Genomic DNA, 19703 nt, shown 5'->3' with positions numbered 1-19703 from the left:
ACTCCTTGTTATGTATACTACTGTATCTGTTGCTGACACTCACAGGTTGTCCTTTAGGTCCTTTGTCGCCCTGTGGCCCTGGCAATCCCATTCCACCTTTGAAGCCTCTTTTTCCGGGAGGTCCACTCTGACCCGGAAGACCCCGCTCACCCTGAATGGATGAATGACTGCATTTTTATTAAGGCTGTCATACTGTACTAGTATAGTATATTCCATCCATCCATTCGCTTCCGCTTATCCTTTTCAGGGTCGCGGGGGGCGCTGGAGCCTATCCCAGCTGTCATAGGGCAAGAGACGGGGTACGCTCTGGACAGGTCGCCAGTCTGTCACAGAGCCAACACACAGGGACAGACAACCATTCGCACTCACATTCATTCACACATTCACACAGTATATTGTACTAGTATATTCCTTATTTGAGGTAGCTATTGCTAATTGAAAAGAATATCCCTCCTACCTTTGGTCCAAAAGCTCCCTGATCTCCTGGGAGTCCTGGAACGCCAGTTTTACCACGCAAGCCAGCTTTTCCAGGAAGACCAGCCTCCCCATCGTCACCATGCTCTCCCTAGATTCATTTTGAGAAGGTAAAATGAGGAAGAAGAACATGTTTAACTGAGCTGATAAAATAAACAAGGTTTTATCCTGGCATTAAGAAGACAAAATTCAAAAGCAAATTCATCAGGCTGTTTCGCATCTTTTAAACTCATTTCCTGGATGGAAACAGGATTTAATGGCCACTAATGAAATGAATAATCTGATTTCCTTGATCATCTCACCGGGATTCCTTTACTGCCATCTTTTCCTGGGACTCCATCCACCCCGGGTACACCCTCCTGACCTTCTCGGCCCACCACACCTCTAGGACCAGGAGGACCACCTACACCCTACAGAGCAGAGCAGGCTCATCAAATAACTACAGCAAATCCTGTGAAATGCATCATTTAAGCTCATTTTACTTGACAATGAAGACAATCCATTTTACCGAAAACACATTTTTTCTAGACAGATAATTTGCAAAAATGTTTCTTTTTAATTAAACACTAAATGAACCTGCTGTGGGTGTATGAAAACAAGTCACTTACTTCTGGTCCTCTGGCTCCTTTTGGTCCTGGCTGACCCTGTTTGCCTTTCTGACCCTTAAGAATGAGAGATAGAAAGTTTTAAGTGTGCAGTTACTGAACAGGTATTGATTATTAAAGGTGTGTACTGACATTTTTAAAACACATCTCTGGTAATATTAAATGCTTACTGGGATGATCTTTTGTTGTTAGCCCACATTGCACAGTGCTGTACTCTTTGGTAAATTTTTCTGATCATGCACAACATCAGCTCATTTTTCAACTTTTGCAGAAACCTGCTGATCCTTTTGCAGCTATTTATGTCTCTATATAAATAGAGTTAATATGATGCGCATTTATATGAGGTAATTACTTTTTATGCACTGAACTAGCATCCTATATTTTTATTAGCAAAACTGTTCACATTATTTATTCCAGTAATGGAGTAAGTACTCCATCCTACCACCTCCCTACACCAAAGTGCCAAAATGTTACAAATATGTCATTTAAAAATTGTACATTGATAGTTGCATTTTATATTAGCTTTGTATGTCAAAGGACCCATTATGCAGACTGGACCATTTCCCAAGCTGTAGACCAACTGTAACATATCGCTGAGAACCTTGAACCCCACACACATCATCATTTTTGTTTCCCATCCTTACTTGATCTCCTTTGCCCCCTTTGGGTCCTTGCTGTCCTTGAGGTCCAGGATGTCCCTGAAATTGACAACTGTGTTAATGAAAGCATGTAAAGACAAACCAGGTGACTGTCCCTGGTGTTTGTATGCCTGAAAATCACAAGTTTTGGCACTTACTGGCAGTCCGGGAGCACCGGGTCTACCTCGCTCACCATCCACACCAATTTGCCCCTAAAACATAACAACAGATTATAAAACAGATAATCACAAATTAATATTATAAAAAATCAAGTGGAAGGATGGTCCTCACTTTGTACCCAGGATCTCCTGGCTCCCCTCTTTCTCCTCTGTCCCCTGGAGGTCCCTGATAAGATACAAAGTCTATTAATAAACTGAAAATGACACAATTTCTGCAACTGTATAAAAGACAAACACGAGAAAGAGAAAGGAAAGTAAGTTGGGTGTGACTTACCATGTCACCCGGAGGACCAGGAGGACCCTCTACCTTCCCATCATCCCCTTGTTCGCCCTAAGCATAAAAGTAAGAAAAATTTTACCCAAATGTTTTCGAGTAATACAAACTTTCTTGATGATTTAAGCTTTTTTGAAATGCCCCCTGAGTGTTACATATTCAGCTTATTCCAGGGGCACAATAAGGATTTGGCCTATGATACAGTGAAAGAGTAAGAGAAACACGCCACGTAAAGTGAGCAATGCGTACCTTTTCACCTTTTGGTCCCTGAGGCCCTATGGGGCCTTGAGGTCCCTGATGGCCCTGCAAAGAAAGTCGCAAATAGTCATATTATCTAAACTAACTATAACAAATGCTTCATTGTGCTGACTCTGATGTATAACCTTAACAAAACAATCTTACCTCATAACCTGCAAGACCAGGCTCCCCCTGTTGACCCATTCGACCGGGAGCGCCCTATAGAATACAAGTGTTGCATCTTCAATTGTTTTATCTATTAAAGGATTATTACGCAAAGTGCTTGTGATTTACATTATTACTATTCCACCTTACCACATGACCAATAGTTCCTCTGGAACCCTTTTGCCCAACAAAACCTGGCGGTCCAGTCTTCCCCACTGACCCAGTCTCCCCGAGGTGACCTTGATTACCTTTGGCACCCTAAACGTACAGGATTAGAAGAGTTAGAATATACCTGAGCACACAGCATTTGTGTATTTGTTATTATTTCTGAATACTTGTTAGGTTATTTGATGCTAGCACCTTTGACCCTGGTTTGCCTTGTTCCCCAATTTTGCCAGGCTTCCCTTCTGGACCCTACCATGACAAAAGGTTTAGAGTGAGGTTTAAAAGTCTGTGCGTGTGTGTATGAATTTTAAAAGAAAGACAGGTGACTTACCCTGACACCAGTGAATCCAGGACTTCCAGGGGGGCCCTCCTTTCCCTTTTGTCCGGTTTCACCTTTTTCTCCTTTGTCACCCTCCTGACCCATGTCACCTTTTTCCCCCTAAAGGTGCACGATAAGACAGCGGCACTCTTACACACCAAAACTAATGCTTTGGTTTGGAATACAGCATGGAGGACAGTTACATCACGAAAGGGAAAAAACATCTCACCTTGGTTCCATCAGGACCAGCCGGACCAGCTTCTCCCTCTAGACCTGGCTCTCCCTGCGCGCGCACACACACACACACACACACACACACACATACACACACACACACACACACACACGCACGCACACACACACACACACACACACACGCACGCACGCACGCACACATAAATATATTATGCTTATGAAAGAAACAAGAACAAAGAAGACTGTACAGCATAATTCAGATAAACATACCCGCTGTCCTATTAGTCCCTGCTCTCCGATATTCCCAGGAAGTCCAATGGCTCCCTGACACATAAACACAGATAGCTCTTAAACTTTGATATCCTGTTTACCACTACAGAGTAAAAACATAGAGCACGCCCAGCTAAAACTACAACAATATTATTCTCTCACCTTCTCCCCTGGCTCCCCTGGCAGTCCTGGTTCACCCACTTTTCCTGGAGGACCCTTGAAAACAGCAGATGACTCTTTGACATTTCATATGAATAATATCTCAACTTTTGTGTATGTATTGGCAAAAGAGAGAGGCGAGAGAGAGGGGAAAAAAAGAGCCCTTTGTTATGTAACTGACTGATTAAATCGGACAGATTGGTTAAATTAAAGAGCGTTATTGATCTACTGGGGTAGGATGAGGAACAGATGCCACATATTTATTCATTTAGTTTTCACAACACCCTTTTTGTGCATGCAAATAAATAGCGTGACCTTTTGCATGTGGAATATGAATCCACGCTTGTCTGTAAGCGAGGTCTCTCACCTTTTGACCAGTCTCTCCCAAAGGTCCGATAGTCCCACGTGGCCCTGCCGGTCCCTAAATGACAAGAGAAATAGAGATGTTTCAGCCTAATTAAAATCAACTAGATTGTCATGTGCACAGAAAGAAAAAGAAAAAGGAACCTCTGGCTGATGTTTACTGTGAGTGTGCCAGTGGCTGATAAATCAGCACGCTTGCAGTACCCAGTTTGGCTCTGAATGCAAAGACTAATTGTGTCACTGATCCAGCTTCTTAAATGCTGATGCTTTGGCACAAAAACTTCATAAATAATGTCAGGGTACATTGCAGCCCTTCTAGCTACAAGATTGCAGCACAAGAAACATAATTGTGAAGAATGAATGGAAAATAAGATTTTTCTCTGCTCTGTGGAGTATACAGCAAGAGAAATTATGTTAGTGATCAATTTTCTACTTAAACAGGAAACAGGAGAATATCAGCCTGTAACTCTGTCATATTAATGAAAACAAAGAGGGATGGGGTCTCCAGTGCTGCTGCGGGAAAGTCAGTATGCATGCAAACAGACACATTTCTGAGCCTCTATTTGTGCTCTGCCTGTCCCGCTGTTCAATAAAACAAAGCCACAAGAAGGAGAGCAAATCTTTTAAAGTAAAGACTGGATCTATTATAGCAATAGCAATCACGTCTACTTCCCTGCAAGTTCAGCAGTTTAGCGCTTCTATAAATGCGGAGTTTCTTTTTCAAAGATCAATCTTGTTTTTTGTCACTACAGAACAGATGTGCAAAGAATGAGACAATTCTCTGGCTGCGCCAGAGGAAACATTTAATACAGGCGAATATATTTTTAATAGGCACTCAAAAATGTCTCATAAACTAGCTCCTGGCTTATGGGAGCTAACAGGGCTGGGCAGAGTGAACTACTCTACCAAAAAGAATTAGTAATATTAAAACTCTCAGAAGAAGGGAGAGGAAGTTTGATGAGCTGCAATGAAAATACGGCAAAAGACTGAAAAGGAAGGAAAGAGACTGTGGATGGTCGGAGATATCAAAACAGGAAAGGTATAAAGATGATGAAGGAATACAAGAGACATATTTGAGAAGATGGAAGAGGTTCATACTGGCTCGCCCGCTATTCCCTTGTCCCCTGGAGATCCAGAAGGCCCCTGGATACCCTGAAAATTTAAAAATCACATTTAAAAATCAAAAGAATGGCACTGCATTTCAGGTGTGATGTCAGATACAGTATATTCAGAAAATGACATCAGCAACTATAAAATAGAGAGAGTGGAGTTTCATGACTTCATCTAACCTTCCTCAGTTGTATTTGTTCAACATTCACATGTATGATTATAATGAACTTACAGAAAATCCTTTAGGTCCGGTTTCTCCTGGTTCTCCTTGCTTTCCCTGGAAAGACATAAAAAAAGAATTAAAACAAAACGGTTCTACAGTGCGTATTTATAAACTTATGATGTAATAACACATACGATATGTTATTTGCCTGTCTAGCCATACAAACAAGTGTATCTTTGTGAAATCTATTACACTGATTCCTATCATGTTGCATTTACAACCATCTCTATAAATAAAGATCACTACAAGGTACTGCAACAGCTGCTCAGATACAGTAAGTCTCAAAGTCTCAAAACAAACAAAAAAAATCAAATAAAATGAACAATAAGTTGTCATATATGTAAATCTAGGCCACAGACTGTGGGTCTCCACACTGTCGGTATCATGTATGTCCTCTAAATTATGCTGAGGTCTCACTCCTCGGGAGGAACATAAGCACCAAAAAAGTACATGAGAGGAAGAAGTGGAAAATCAGAAAGGTACCGCAGGAGCTTTACCTGCGGTCCAGGGAAACCTAATTTTCCTGGAGGACCATCAGGACCCTGCAGAGAGGAAGAAGGATGAGCGCTAGCAACTGTCCAGACACATCAGTTTATTTCATATTTCCAGGTTTCAGAATGGAAAAAAGAAGATGTGTAGCCATTTTTTGTGCTGATCGTTGCTTATTTAGCAATTTTGTTCTCTTATATGCTTTTTTTCTGAATTGTGTCTGCGTGATTTGATAAAAGTATATCCCAGCGTCCTTACCTTCTTGCCCTCTAATCCAATCTCTCCAGCTGGACCGTCAGGCCCTTTCGCTCCCTGAAACACAAGACAGCTGTCACTCCACCAACAGAGGTCACTGTAATACTGCCAGAAAGCCACAACATACTGTAAACAAACATCTCTGTACACTTTGACACCAACACTTACAGTGTCCTGCATTTATCAGGGAAATATCAAAAATAAATATATCTGTGTGCTTGTAGTTAATGTATGTACATGTGCACAGAGGCTTCATGTAAAACTATTTCAATTACAAGTCAGGGCATGCACATATGCATACTGCTCACACTTAAACACACACATTTTTAGAACAGCTGTCTCTTTACTTTACTTGTATCCACCTGTCAAATAATCATTGTAAATCCACTAAAAGGCCTGCTAGTCCTGTGAGTAGTGAAAATAAATAGGAACCAGGCAGTATACCAGCGCAGTCCATCTGCTCTGCACCTGCATCCAAACCATATCTGTTGTCAGCGCTGTGGAAGATACTGGCTCACTAACATCGAGAAGATGCTCACTGACTGTGACTGTGTGACACCACACGGGTCAGTCGGATCTGATCGGATCTCGGTGGCTATAAAGAGTGAGCGTTTAACTGCCCCTTTCTCAGGATAATTGAAATATTTTAGAGTGGAAATCAAAAAGCCTATAACATGACAGCCCCACAAAGGAGGCCTTGTTGTGAGAGTGATTGATGACTGGGCACAGTGGGAGTTTGGCCCATGGAGAACAACGCTAGCTGAAGTGCTATAAGCCTATTATACATGGAGCTGGATGAGCACCGCTCATTAACATTCCTGTCTGGGGTACCTGCTACCCACTGGTTACGTTTACATAGACTAATTAGCTGACATGTACGGAAAATATTTTATTCTATCTAGGCAAAGAAAACATATTTATGCCTAAAACTTGATTAACCACATCAAGAGAGTCAGCATCTATATGAACTGGCCGTCTTGGATGATGCCAAGAGGGAGGGATGATGAGATGACTCTTCAGTATGGAAAACATTAGCAGAGGATTTCTAGTGATTAGAAGTCATGAGGAGTTATTAGACACAAAACGTGATTGGGTGACTCCTTGTGGCTGACATCCGCAAGTTTTACTGGAGTTTTTCTTCTTTTTTTAAACTAGAAAATAAAAACAGACACAGAAAACGACAGCAGTGGCACTAACGCCCTACAGGCTGATGTTGGCGTGCAGTTTTATCTCCCTCTTTTTTTCCCCCACAATATATGCATGTCAGAAAACAGTCTCTGCAGAGCCAGATGTCACAGTTCACAAGGCCTCGTGCTTCAATCCAAGTAGGGAAAATCTAAAACACATATGCTGTTCAAATGGTAGTTGTATGCAGTCTCATTTCACACTAAGATGCTTTATCCAAGCGTGACAAAGTCTTTGATACAGAGCTGTTACAAAACAGCCTTACTTCATTTTCTTCTGTCCAACGGGAACATTAAATTGCTTGCGTCAGCTCGGACTTCATCGTGCCAATCAGTTTGTGTTTACTTGCTTCATTAAACGTGGTGAATGCTGAATACACTAAAAGCTTTTTATTTTAAAAACTGTTGCTGGGACTGAGCTTGTGCACATTTAGACAGCGGGGGTGAGATATGAGCGTCTGCGGTCGCACACTTAAGATCACAGCTGCTAACAGAGTCTGTGAGAGAGTAACTCCTGGCTTGCTACGCTCAGGTTTCTAGTCTTGGAAGACCCAGCGTACTAAGTCATGTAGCAGCAGGCAGATTTATTGGCAGTGGAAGCTGCTGACATTAGTAATAACTGAAAACACAACTTGAGATTTTAGAGCGTGGCCAGGCCCATCTCCCATAGATTCTTCAGATGAAGAAGCTCAACCCTTTTTTACGCCACTTTCCAGCTGGCTCATTGGACCCAAAGCAGTAAAAAGTTCCCAAACTAAAAACAGGCTAAAACTGAGGGTACGTTCACAACTGTGAAGTAAAACTCACCGTAAACATAATTATAGAAATTGTCCTCATTATCTTACTCAGAATTCATTATTATTGCACCTGAAAGCAGATGTTTAAGTGGGACTTCAAGAATTTATTTGCTTCATGGTGTTCCAGATGTCACATTTTATGAGCAACATCAATTATTGAGGATTGAAATTTCTCTTGATGGGTTTTATCCAGATACTATTTCAGGTCTTAGTCCCTGTTTGCCTGGTTATCGTCTTTCAAGAAAGCACTCTGGAGTTTTATGTGTTTTTTATTGTTCCCGCAACGCTGAAATTGAAGAAATCGCAGTGTTGTTATTGGCATTATCTGTGTCTGCTAATTATCTGAAGTCTATTTGCATAGAGTTTGTTGCCACAACACTGGGGAAGTGTTAAACAGGTCGTAACAGAGAAAAAAAAACACAGGTGCTCTAACTTCCTCTAGAGTACTAAGCAGTGTAAAATAATGTAACTCGCTGCTCCTATCACTTTATAAGTATTAACTTCACAAGTGCAATTTATAATGCTAATGTATTTACACGAGGTTTCAAAAAATAAAAAATATATCAAAAATCTAATAATGAGATTTTTTTAAAAATGGAGAAAAAGGGCGAACAAGGGGGAAAGAATAGGAGGGCAACAAGTAGGTTTTTAAGGAGACAAAGAAACAGTAAATTTAAGTAATCGGTAAGTAATTTTAGGTAGTGCAGGAATAGTTTTAAGTAAATTCAGGAATTTCATAGAAAAGGAAATTATTCATGGAAAGTAACTTCATGCACTGCATAAGTCATTTCGTGGTAATTTTGTGGAAAAACAAACAATGTTTCCCTACCTTACATTGTAAGCACACTATATGTATTATGAAGTGGTTTAACTTCCATGTAGTTTGCAGGAAAGGAGCGTCTCCTTTCCTGCAAACTGCTCGGAAGCTTGAAGGTTTTGCTTACACAGTAATTGCGAAAGAACAAAAATTAAGTTAGACTTTGCTCCATCATTTTAATGGAATTATAGAATAAGACAACATCCATCATAAACATCAACATAATGAATATCAAATAAAGCGATGTAAAAAGGCAAGATTATCCACTCCATAATGTGGCCTGCACCATGATAAGTAGAGCGGGTTCATGATGTAAGATGATGAAATATTGTTTCTTTTTCTGCAAACTTAGCATGAAATTGCGTACTACTAATAATTGCTTATGCAGTACTTAAATATTGTTACTTATTCTAGTGTTTTTAGTGTAATTTCAAATAAAATCCATTGAATTTCTATTTAATTACAGGGGAATTACTCCCCATTCTATCCCTATACAACCGTTGTAAGAGCTTGGTTTGCATTGCCGGCAATAAGTCAGACTCGTTCCCGGTGGGTGATGGGCTCCGCCAGGGCTGCCCTTTGTCTCCGGTTCTGTTCATAATTTTTATGGACAGGATTTCTAGGCGCAGCCAAGTGGCGGAGGGCTTTCGCTTTGGTGGCCTCAGAATCTCATCTCTGATTTTTGCGGATGATGTGGTTCTGTTGGCTTCATCGGGTGAGGGCCTCCAGCTCGCACTGGAACGGTTCGCAGCCGAGTGTGAAGCAGCGGGAATGAGGATCAGCACCTCCAAATCTGAGGCCATGGTTCTCAGCCGGAAAAGGGTGGAGTGCCCACTCTGGGTCGGGGATGAGTTCCTGCCCCAAGTGGAGGACTTCACGTATCTCGGGGTCTTGTTCGCGAGTGATGGGAGAAGGGAGCCAGAGATCAACAGACGGATTGGGGCTGCAGCTGCAGTAATGCACCTAGACCGGTCCGTCGTGGTGAAGAGGGAGCTGAGTGTAAAAGCGAAGCTCTCAATTTACCGGTCGATCTATGCCCCTACCCTCACCTATGGGTAGGGGCGTAGTGACCGGTGAGGTGTTCCAGGTATGTCCCACCGGGAGGAGGCCCTGGGGCAGACCCAGGACACGCTGGAGAGATTATATCTCTCGGCTGGCCTGGGAACGCCTTGGAGGAGGTGGCTGGGGAGAGGGAGGTCTGGGCCTCTTTGCTTAGGCTGCTGCCCCCGCGACCCGGCCTCGGATAAAGCGGATGAAGATGGATGGATGGATGGATGGGATTTACTCCCTTAGTCACGGGTCGTGTTATAAAGCCTCAGCAGTGGCATTTGTGAGTGATGTGTCAGTTTGCTATTAAAGCAGAATAATTCAATCCAATCTTAGTTAATCATTAACATAAACCCTGCTTCCCCAGTTTACTATATTTATCTGCAAGCAGCTTCCAGATGAGCAACAAAAGCCAGATCCCATTTTCCAACCACAACAGAAGTGATGTTGGACTAACAATGACTCGTTCCCATAACCACCAGTTATTGTTCCATTTCTATGGAATGAAGAAAAGAGCATTTGGTTTACATCACCAGAGCTCTTCTAGTGCTCACAATGAGTTCGCCCCCCCCCCCAAAAAAGGCTGAAACATTAATTCTTCAACTTTGAAACTGCATATGTGTGCAGAAGCACCCGCGTCCTTTAAAACATCTATAACATCAGCTCAGATCCCGCCACACATCACTTCACCTTATTCACCAAACAGCTCTGAAAGCAGTAGCACAGATCTCCTATAAACACACAGCAGAGGATATGCAAAACAGAAAATGGTGTATATACACACTCTTCTGCCAAGTCTATGATCTGTTCTCAAGGCTGGGATCTGTGACACAGTGACTGCAGAACGCCAGTCAACACCTAAGCTGCAAAGAAAAAACCCCCCAACTAAACTCACGTGAACCTTTCGACTTACCCGCAAGCCTTTAGGCCCTCTGGTACCAGTTGGCCCAGTCGCTCCAGGAGGGCCCTGATAAACAAAGGAAAATGGGGGATAAAGAGAAAACAAGGGGGAGGGACAGAGATAAAACAAAGGTTTACACTGACAGACCACAGAGCCCCCTGGCTGTTGACCTTGCAGGGCAGCCTGACCTCGGGAACATACTATAGGGTTTGTTGTTAGATCTGTCACTCACATCAATTAAAGGGTCTGCTCTGGAATCCTGTCCTGCTGCACCCCAAACCCCCCGTATTTATATTTGTTTTGGTGGCTCAGTGGCCCCTGCTTTCAACCAATGATTGGCCCGCTGTCAAAGCCGGCCACGGCAAAGAACGGGGGGCAGGGGAAGCTTCTAATTGGTTATAGGTGTTGGGCTTTTGACTGACAGGAGGGTAATGCACATTCAGCGGGAGGCTGCCAGGTTTTATAATGCTCAGAGAAACCTACAGAATGTGGGTAACTAAAATTACTTAAAATATAATCTACGAATGAATGAAATTAAAATACTTTAAAAAAAATAAGAAAAAGTTAATTGATTAATATTTCAAATGTCTATGAAACAGACACTTACTATTGTTAGTAACCACTCACTGTCACCACTATGATTAGAGAGGATCATATACAACTATGAATGAGTAAAAAGAAAGTGCAAAATATGCAAAAGGATGGTGACTTACTGGTCTTCCTTGTGGTCCAGTAGGTCCGGCCTCACCTGGTCCCCCCGGGTGACCCTGGTGTGCAAACATAGATAAACATAAACTCAGTACATCGATTACAACTGATACACATCAGGAAAAAACACAAAAACAACACAAAATGATGATATTCTGACACTTTCACCTATTACAAAGCAAGTTTATTTAAGCAGAAAGGTGTTGACATAAAGGCCAAACTCATTCTCCAAATTGCACTGAGATGTGTTTGAGGCAATAAATTGTCCATCTTTCACACCCTCATTGGTAGTTCAAACATACATCTGGAGAAAAGCTCTGTCCGCTGGAAAATACGTTTTATGTAACGATGAAAGAGAAAGCGGAACAGAAAGAAAATAGACAGCATGAGGTGATGATTTTATGTAGGAAAACATACTACTTTTGGCTGCTTTTCTCTCTCTCTTATTTTTTTTTTTTATAGTAGCTCGTTTTTGGCCAGGCCATTTGTAAAAGCATAACTATATAATGGGGAGTACTTCAGTCAGAACTACTCAAGATAGCCGAGTGCAATAAAAATCTATCCAATACACAAACTTATAGCACAGTAGGCGGTTCTGATGTCATGCAGGAATAAAACAAAGAAGCCGCAGTATGAGCACTCTGTTAGTGACTATAGATGTCTGCTGGTCAGCTCCCCTCACATTGTATGATGCAGACTTTTCCAGAGGGTCTGTTTCTGTTTTGTAGCTGGCCAACACAGAACTTCCTTGTGAGTGAGTATGTGTGTGTGTGGTGAAGTCCTCTGAGAAATCTAACTGGCTGTCAGCCAGCAGGAAAACCTTCTCTGCTTGAGCAACAATGATGACTAAATTCTTATCCACTCCGGCAAGTCGCATACATTAGACAAGTCCGCAAAAGACCCTACACGATAAAGAGTCGACGAACTCTGTTTGAAAGAGCAGGTTAAGCTAAGTTATCCTTTATTGATCTTCCTCTCAACGCTCAACGCATCCTCAGTATTCAGAGCAGCGTGCAGCCACTGTGTGGAGCTCTAAGCCGGCACCTCAGTCAAATCCCTTTGGGAGAGTTTATCTTGTGATATTTTCGATGGCATTTTGAACTTAGGACCTGAGGCGACAGTACTAACCACTGAGCAGAGATGTCAGACTAATTTTAGTTCCTGGGCCACATACAGACCAATGTGATCTCAAGCGTGCCAGGCCAGTGAAACCATTGCATAACAAACTATAAAAAAAACAAAACATCTCTAAATGTTACCCTTTCTTTTAATATAATGGACTACAATCACTGACAATGAATAAACCGGCCATTTCCCCAGTGACTGTCTCACTCCACTGTCATTATAAAGAAAGGCTACTGTAATAACGTTTAAACTCTGCAAAATCCTACATTGGTTCAGACTGGATTCCTTTGGTGGGCCTGTTCTGGCCTGCGGTCTGTATGTTTGACACCCCTGGGGTAAAAGAAAGTGTACAACACTGAGGGAATTACTCAGAGGTCCTGCAGACGGTAGAGAAATTATCAAGCGATGTCTGAAAAAAAAAAACAATATCCTCTTTCTATTTTTGTGTTTTCTTTTGAAAAATTTCCAGCAGGACTGTCAGCACTTTTCTGACCATTAATACCATCACAGAGGTAAAATATCACAACGGATTCACTGGAATTATTTCCACCTTTGTTTGAATGAATATTACAAGCTCTGTTCCCCAGTTAAAGCCCTCTTGTCAATTGCCAAACCACTGCTTAGAATACAGGGTTTAAAGCTGCCTGAACTGTGACGACTGAGCTGTGCTTTGAGGAAAAAAAACCAACATATTCTGTCATATTCTTGTGGTACATGTGTGCTTAATCCCTCACAGCACTATATTCCCATGGGAATAACAGACACAGTTTAATCTAAAATGACCATTTCTTAGGATTTTTAACAAAGACAAGATACCTTCTTTGGAAATGTAATCTTGAGGTCACGTTTTAACAGACTCAAACGTCATTCTTTCTCAGTGTGAAAGCCCTCCACACTCTAGCTGTCATTCTGTCTTACCGTTGGTCCCTTTTCTCCAGGTGGTCCAGGAAGGCCCATCTCCCCTCGATCTCCCTAAAATTGCACAAGTCCAGTGTTTTCTCTTCAACGTGATCTTGTAAAGACTATTGAAATAAATTCATGGGAAAAAACCCCCGCAAATTATTACCTTCTCTCCTGCCAGTCCCGCCTCTCCCACAGGTCCAATGAAGCCCACCAAGCCCTGAAACATGTTGAATGGATGAATTAATAGATGTTTGAATTAATGAATTGGTAAAAAGCAGCCAAGCCGCCAAGGGTTTCTTACTCTCTCTCCCATGGGTCCAACTTTTCCAGTGATGCCGGCCTCTCCCTGCAGAGAGAAATATGCAATTACTTAAAAGATTAGAATAATGAATTTAATGTTCTTCAATGTATTTTGCCAAAAAAGCAATAAAAAAAAAAATCATAAATAAAAGTGGGTTTTTTTCACCTTAACTCCCTCTGTACCGAGTATCCCAGGGAATCCTTGCCTGCCCATTCTACCCTGAAAGATTTTAGCACAGGATGATGAATAATGAGGGATGCACTTGCCAGTGAACGCATCATTAATGTTAATCCCAGATTCTCAGCAAGGATAAAAGATCTTTTTCCTGTGAGATGACAGCTTGAGGAGAGAAGCGGGAAACGGTCGGTTCACCGTGCACGTACATATGCAGTGCGGTTTACAGGTATTGCTGACAGTACATTTTGGCGAGTTGTAAAAAAAGTGATAGAATGACTAATGCTCCTCTTGCGCAGACAGTCACTCCTGGGGTTAAGGTGGGTGAAGGTAAGGACGTTTTGGAGGGGGGGGGGGACTTTTTTACTGGTAGTACCACCTTCAGGTCAGGAATGCCTGAGCCATAGTTCTTCATTGAGTGACTCAACGGTACCAAAGTTTTACTCAGGTTTGCTCAGCTGCTTTTACAACGCAGTGCTGGATAAGGCTCTAAGATACAAAGGGTGAAGGCAGATTCTTGCAGTTAATTAGAGATTTCCAAGAATTCTTCTTATCATCTTTTTTAGATTAGAGGAAGATCATTCATTGTGCAGAGAGAGAGACAAATGAAGAGCAAATGAGAAGATGAGGGAGAGGATAAAAAAGAGAGAGGCTAATGCAGCGATACAGAGTGTCAGTCTGTGCTGAAGCTGAAAGACAGCTAGCTGATGAGGTGGAGGAGTAGGAGGACCTGCGGCACCTGGCCAGAGATCAATCACAACTCCCGGAGGAGTCGTACGGCGCTTCCCCTCGGAAGGAGCACAAAAAGGAGGTTAGAGTCTGATGCAGGCGAGTGGGTGGGAGGAGGGTGAGTGTGGAGGGAGTTAGGCTGAAAGAAAGTGCAGATGAGTGGAAGAAAGGATGGGATGACAATTACTTAGGTAGCATCTGAGTTTGTTTTGCTGTGAAGTGTAAGCTTGACCAAATATTTATTCTGAAAATAATTTTTTAAAATTTCAGTCATTTCAAAAATATTTTAATAGTCACAATCACAAATCTTATGCTTCTGCAGTGGCCCATTACTGTCTTCAAGCATTTTATGACACCTATAAATCGTTCCACCTATAAACATGGTGATTGCAATTATTGCCCCCTAGTGGCCATGATCAAGAATTGCATGCACCATGAGTAAAATCTCCTGAGGCTACAGGAGGCTGTGTAAGACACAGAACACAAGACTTCTGACTTGTCCAAAGCAAGAAAAACCCACAAAGAGAGCCTACTTTATCACCGTTCATATGCTCTCTAACTGTGGCACAGCGAATGTTGCGCATGCATAAAGCTAAAGCTGTGAAGTTAAAATACGTACGATGGAGCTGGCTGAGAATTAAAAGGAGTAACACATGATTTAAAGCAAGCCACATATTGATCTTGTATAGCTCTTTCTGTCTTTGTGGTTAGGTTACTGTCTACTCTGTAGTAAAAGTTTAACCCTGGGGTGCAAACACCACGCTAATTTAAACAGTAAGTATTAATTTAGTTGATTGTCACGCTTGGGGACAAATTTAGCCTCACATTGCAATGCTTTTCACAGTCTAAGTGATAGCTCTGTCCCTTCCCCTCCCTCTATCTTTGGTGAGGAGCTTACCACAGATAGAAATAGGATGCTTCTGCATGGGATACAATTTAGACAAACATGCTAAATTATACGATACAACTACAGAAACAGGCAATTATAGCCCTTGTTTTTCACTGATCAAACATGCGCACATTGTGTTGTTCTAACTTACGATACTCTGGTGGAAAGTAATGAGCCTTGTTTTATGGCCTACATGAGACCTGACTATCTTTCTCTCGTATCCTCTATTTTCATAGGAGCAGGTGTTTAACCAATAACTCACCTCGAGTCCTGTTAGGCCCGGTGGTCCAATAGGGCCCTCGTCTCCCTGGAAACAGATGATATTGATCTTAGCATGGCTTATGTTTAGGGACATTAAGTGTTTCTTAGCAAAAAATAAATAAAAAATCCTTGTGCCATAAATCTTTGAATGCCTGTCAGGCACAGTGGGGTCATTCTTATGTGGGTGGCGTCTGAGAGTCTTACCTCCAAGCCAGGGATCCCTCGTGGGCCTGGTAAACCTCTAGCCCCTGGTTTTCCCTTGATGGGTAAAAGACAGTAAAACAATTGTAAAAGTAATTGTAGCATTTACATATGTGTTTTGAGCCACAGTAGCAGCACTGTTATGGGGAAAATGATACGGGTCTGTTAGTTAGATTGGATGGACAGCCATAAAAATTTGAGACAGACAACAATGGGCCCCAGAGGATGAATCCTCATGACTCCGGTGTTATCGGACAGTTCCTTGGCCTGTATTTGTATAGCACCACCAGTAGGCAACGGGTGAAGTGTCTTGCCCAAGGACACAACGACCGAGACTGAACCGGCAACCTTCCGATTACAAGGCGAACTGCCAACTCTTGAGCCACCATCTACTGAAACTTTCTCCAGATGATGTTTAGTTTATGATCAAGTATAAGCAAAAGTAATGCTCAAAACTAAAATAAGGCAGTGGTATTACACCTACTTATATAAATATAAAAACATTATCATCATGTGAATATTAGGGGGCTGGCGTTATAATTTAGCTCAAGAGCCACTGTATCTCTCCCAGTGTTGCTGTGGAGCACTAGCCAAGTTCTGTCCCTGTTTTGAATCATGAGTTAGTTTAGGGACTGCTTAGCTTAGATCATGATTTTACTAACCTTTGGTCCTTCAAGGCCGTTCTCTCCTGGTGGTCCCATGTCACCAGGAAAACCCTATCAAGATTAAAAAGGGCATCGATTATTATTCTGTCTGTGAAATACAGACATCAAATGCAACAACAAAGGAGTAAATACAAACCTCAGGGCCCGGAGGTCCGGGGGTACCATCGGGACCTTTCTCTCCTGGCTTTCCCTGTAAAACAGAAAGACTTGAAACAGTTGGATGTGATAAGAAATAAAAACTCATGCTGAAAATGAGATGAGAGGATCAGTGACATTTGCAAATGTCTGTGCATTTGGGACAGCCAGCAGCTGAGTCCTGTACTACGAAGCAGGATTTGGGCTTATCCATGTAACTTCAGTGTTACCACTTGTTTGTCTGTTTTATGAATGTGGTTCACTTATTAATGGGGTGCATTGGCAAGGCAAAAGACCTAACTTTTTCTGGAGCAGGTTATGTTTGAAATGAGCTCAACAGGTACGAAAGCACTGCTCACTGATCAATCAAGTCTCAGCAAGTTGTCCACGTCCTGAACCAGCAATGCTGACCATCACACTACCACCACCATGTTTGATTGTTGGTATGGTGTTATTTATGAAATGCTGTGTTAGTTTTACACCAGATGTAACGGGACTCAAAGCTTCCAAATGGCAAATGTGAGACGAGTCTTTGTGTGTCTTTTTGGTCAGCAGTGGTTTCCTCCTCTCTTTTACAGATGCCATTTTTGCCTAGTCGCTTTCTTATTTTCTAATCATGACCTCTGACCTTAATTGAGGCAAATGAGGCCTAAATGAGTCGTTGATGTGTTCTTGAAGTAATTTTGATCGGCCGGTCACTCCTGGGAAGCTTCACCACTGTTTCAAGTTGTGAATAATGGCACTCACCGTGGTTTACTGGAACCCTTTTCCACTTGACTTTGTTTCTCAGATGTTTCTTTACATCGTGGCATGATGTGCTGCTTTTTAAGATCTACTTAACTTTGTCAGACAGGTTCTGTTTAAGTGATTTCTTGATTCAGCAAGTCTGGCATAATCAGTCCTGGGTGTGGTTAGTAAAGCTGGACTTAACTTCCTGAGAGACTGAAATGCTACTTTCAGCTGCTCCATTATTCACAAGGGATTGCTACAGTGGGTAGCTCCACATGTTTGATTTGGCAGATTTCTTTTACATCTGATGCAACCCTATAAAGGTTTGTGCCTCCTTCTAGGATCAGACTAGGGGTCTCTCACTTGTTAGGCAACTATAGAAACCACTACACTATAGAGCCACTTGACCTGATATAATGCTGGTGACAGTTTCCTGGCAAAGAGCAGCGACTTCCTGGACACTCTAATGGATGCTTGTAAACCTCATGGATAGGAAATTGTTGCATCAGGCCAAGAAATAGTCCTGGACATAACAGGCTATAAAAATAGTTATGTTTACTGTTGATTAACAAAAACCCTACTTTAAACATTAAAGATTACATAATGTGCAGGTTTTGGACCTTTTGACACTGCTGAGCTTGCAGTTTTCAGCTTTCTGCTAAGTTAACTGGTATGTCTGAGTTTTGTTTTCTGGCCAAACTGTTAGCACAAAGGCTATTAAGGAAATAGCTTAAGGACCAATGAAGGCAAAAACAAACAAACAAACAAACAAAAACTAAACTATTGCTTATCTAATTGCTTATCCACATTTTAACAGTTAAATGTATTCCTGGTTTTCATGAATACATTCCCAGACAAGAACTAACCTGTGGTCCCGGTTTCCCACGGATGCCTGGTAAACCTGGGGCCCCCTGGACACCCTGTCCAATACAAACAAAAGTTAAAAACTCAGAGAGACAGTCAGACAGGATCAGAAGCTTAATTTATTTTCTAGCAAAGCAGACATTCGACATGCATGACTCTCTGTTCAAGATTGTGCTATCTCTTGAGGCCACTCTGCTCTGTGATGGATTTGAATTTTGCTTACACACAGAGACAAATGTGGAGGGTGAACACATGAATTTCCTTAAGCTGAACAGCAGACATCTGGAAAAGTCATTTTGCAAAGACAAAGGCTGTGTAACACGAGTGTACTGCAGGTAGCGTTCCGTACGGTGGCTGAGGAGGTCAGAAAGCAGTGAGATAGAGAGCGTGTGCATGTGAGGCGTGCACAACTGTGTTGCAAAGGTGATGTACCTTGTCTCCTTTGAATCCAATCTCCCCTTGCTCTCCAGGAATCCCAATTTCACCCTGACAGAGAGAGAGGAGGAGACGAACACGCATACATAGGTGGATGGATGAGGTATGGACAGAAAAAAAGAAAAAAAAAAAGGAAACCATTAGGGGGGAATGAAATGTTCCACTTTTCCAAATACAAGCTTTTATTTATTTTTTTTAAACAGACAATACTAATTAGCAGTTTACACTTTATGAATATCCACACACAGCGAGTGTTATTTACTGGATTAGCCAACTATTCCATGTGGTGTCAGTATGTATTATGAAAGGCATTGCTGCAGTTTGCCACACCACATGTTTTGCAGGCCGTTCCAGCACAAAACAAATGAGTAATAATGAGTAACTGCAGTAATTACAAATGCAAAGTGAGAAGTGTCCAATAAACCAAATTTCAAACATGAGGCCTCTGATGAAGGTCTTTCAGTCACTTTCAGATTTGACTATTTGTGCTTTACCATCATTAAGGTATTGTGCACTGTTCTGGTTTTAGTAGAGGCAGCCAGATTTTACTGCTGTCCTTAAAAGGCCTTCTAGTTGAACCTCCTTAAATCATCAGTGCTGAGTGGTCTCTTCATGCTGCTGTTTGTTTTAAATTTCAAGGACAATGTCTGTCTACTTTTCTTTCATTTTCTTCAATAGCTTGGCTGGCTGCTTTAAATTAAAATGCTTCCATAATAGA

General features: G+C 41.9%; 1 protein-coding gene across 1 annotated transcript in view; it reads right to left on the bottom strand.

Moving 5' to 3' along the window:
• Positions 1-19703, bottom strand: part of col27a1a (collagen, type XXVII, alpha 1a) — a 66421-nt gene that overhangs the window by 5012 nt on the left and 41706 nt on the right. The window contains exons 17-49 of the mRNA XM_085464071.1: positions 18983-19036; positions 18553-18606; positions 16959-17012; positions 16820-16873; positions 16161-16214; positions 15958-16002; positions 14069-14122; positions 13904-13948; positions 13766-13819; positions 13618-13671; positions 11580-11633; positions 10879-10932; positions 6124-6177; positions 5874-5918; positions 5386-5430; positions 5142-5195; positions 4048-4101; positions 3684-3737; positions 3522-3575; positions 3286-3339; positions 3069-3176; positions 2933-2986; positions 2723-2830; positions 2573-2626; positions 2420-2473; positions 2171-2227; positions 2009-2062; positions 1876-1929; positions 1724-1777; positions 1083-1136; positions 777-884; positions 458-565; positions 44-151 (exon numbers count right to left, since the gene is read on the bottom strand). Coding sequence (XP_085320197.1) covers positions 44-151; positions 458-565; positions 777-884; positions 1083-1136; positions 1724-1777; positions 1876-1929; positions 2009-2062; positions 2171-2227; positions 2420-2473; positions 2573-2626; positions 2723-2830; positions 2933-2986; positions 3069-3176; positions 3286-3339; positions 3522-3575; positions 3684-3737; positions 4048-4101; positions 5142-5195; positions 5386-5430; positions 5874-5918; positions 6124-6177; positions 10879-10932; positions 11580-11633; positions 13618-13671; positions 13766-13819; positions 13904-13948; positions 14069-14122; positions 15958-16002; positions 16161-16214; positions 16820-16873; positions 16959-17012; positions 18553-18606; positions 18983-19036 — 2019 coding nt within the window. The remainder of the gene's footprint in view (positions 1-43; positions 152-457; positions 566-776; positions 885-1082; positions 1137-1723; positions 1778-1875; positions 1930-2008; positions 2063-2170; positions 2228-2419; positions 2474-2572; positions 2627-2722; positions 2831-2932; positions 2987-3068; positions 3177-3285; positions 3340-3521; positions 3576-3683; positions 3738-4047; positions 4102-5141; positions 5196-5385; positions 5431-5873; positions 5919-6123; positions 6178-10878; positions 10933-11579; positions 11634-13617; positions 13672-13765; positions 13820-13903; positions 13949-14068; positions 14123-15957; positions 16003-16160; positions 16215-16819; positions 16874-16958; positions 17013-18552; positions 18607-18982; positions 19037-19703) is intronic.

The sequence above is a fragment of the Copadichromis virginalis genome, linkage group LG7, assembly GCF_057382275.1.
Source record: "Copadichromis virginalis isolate Kocher_CV1m ecotype Utaka linkage group LG7, C_Virginalis_male_GT1.1, whole genome shotgun sequence".
Classification (NCBI taxonomy): Eukaryota; Metazoa; Chordata; class Actinopteri; order Cichliformes; family Cichlidae; genus Copadichromis; species Copadichromis virginalis.
The sequence above is the reverse complement of the archived record's forward strand: the minus strand, read 5'-3'. Positions and strand labels throughout refer to the sequence as shown.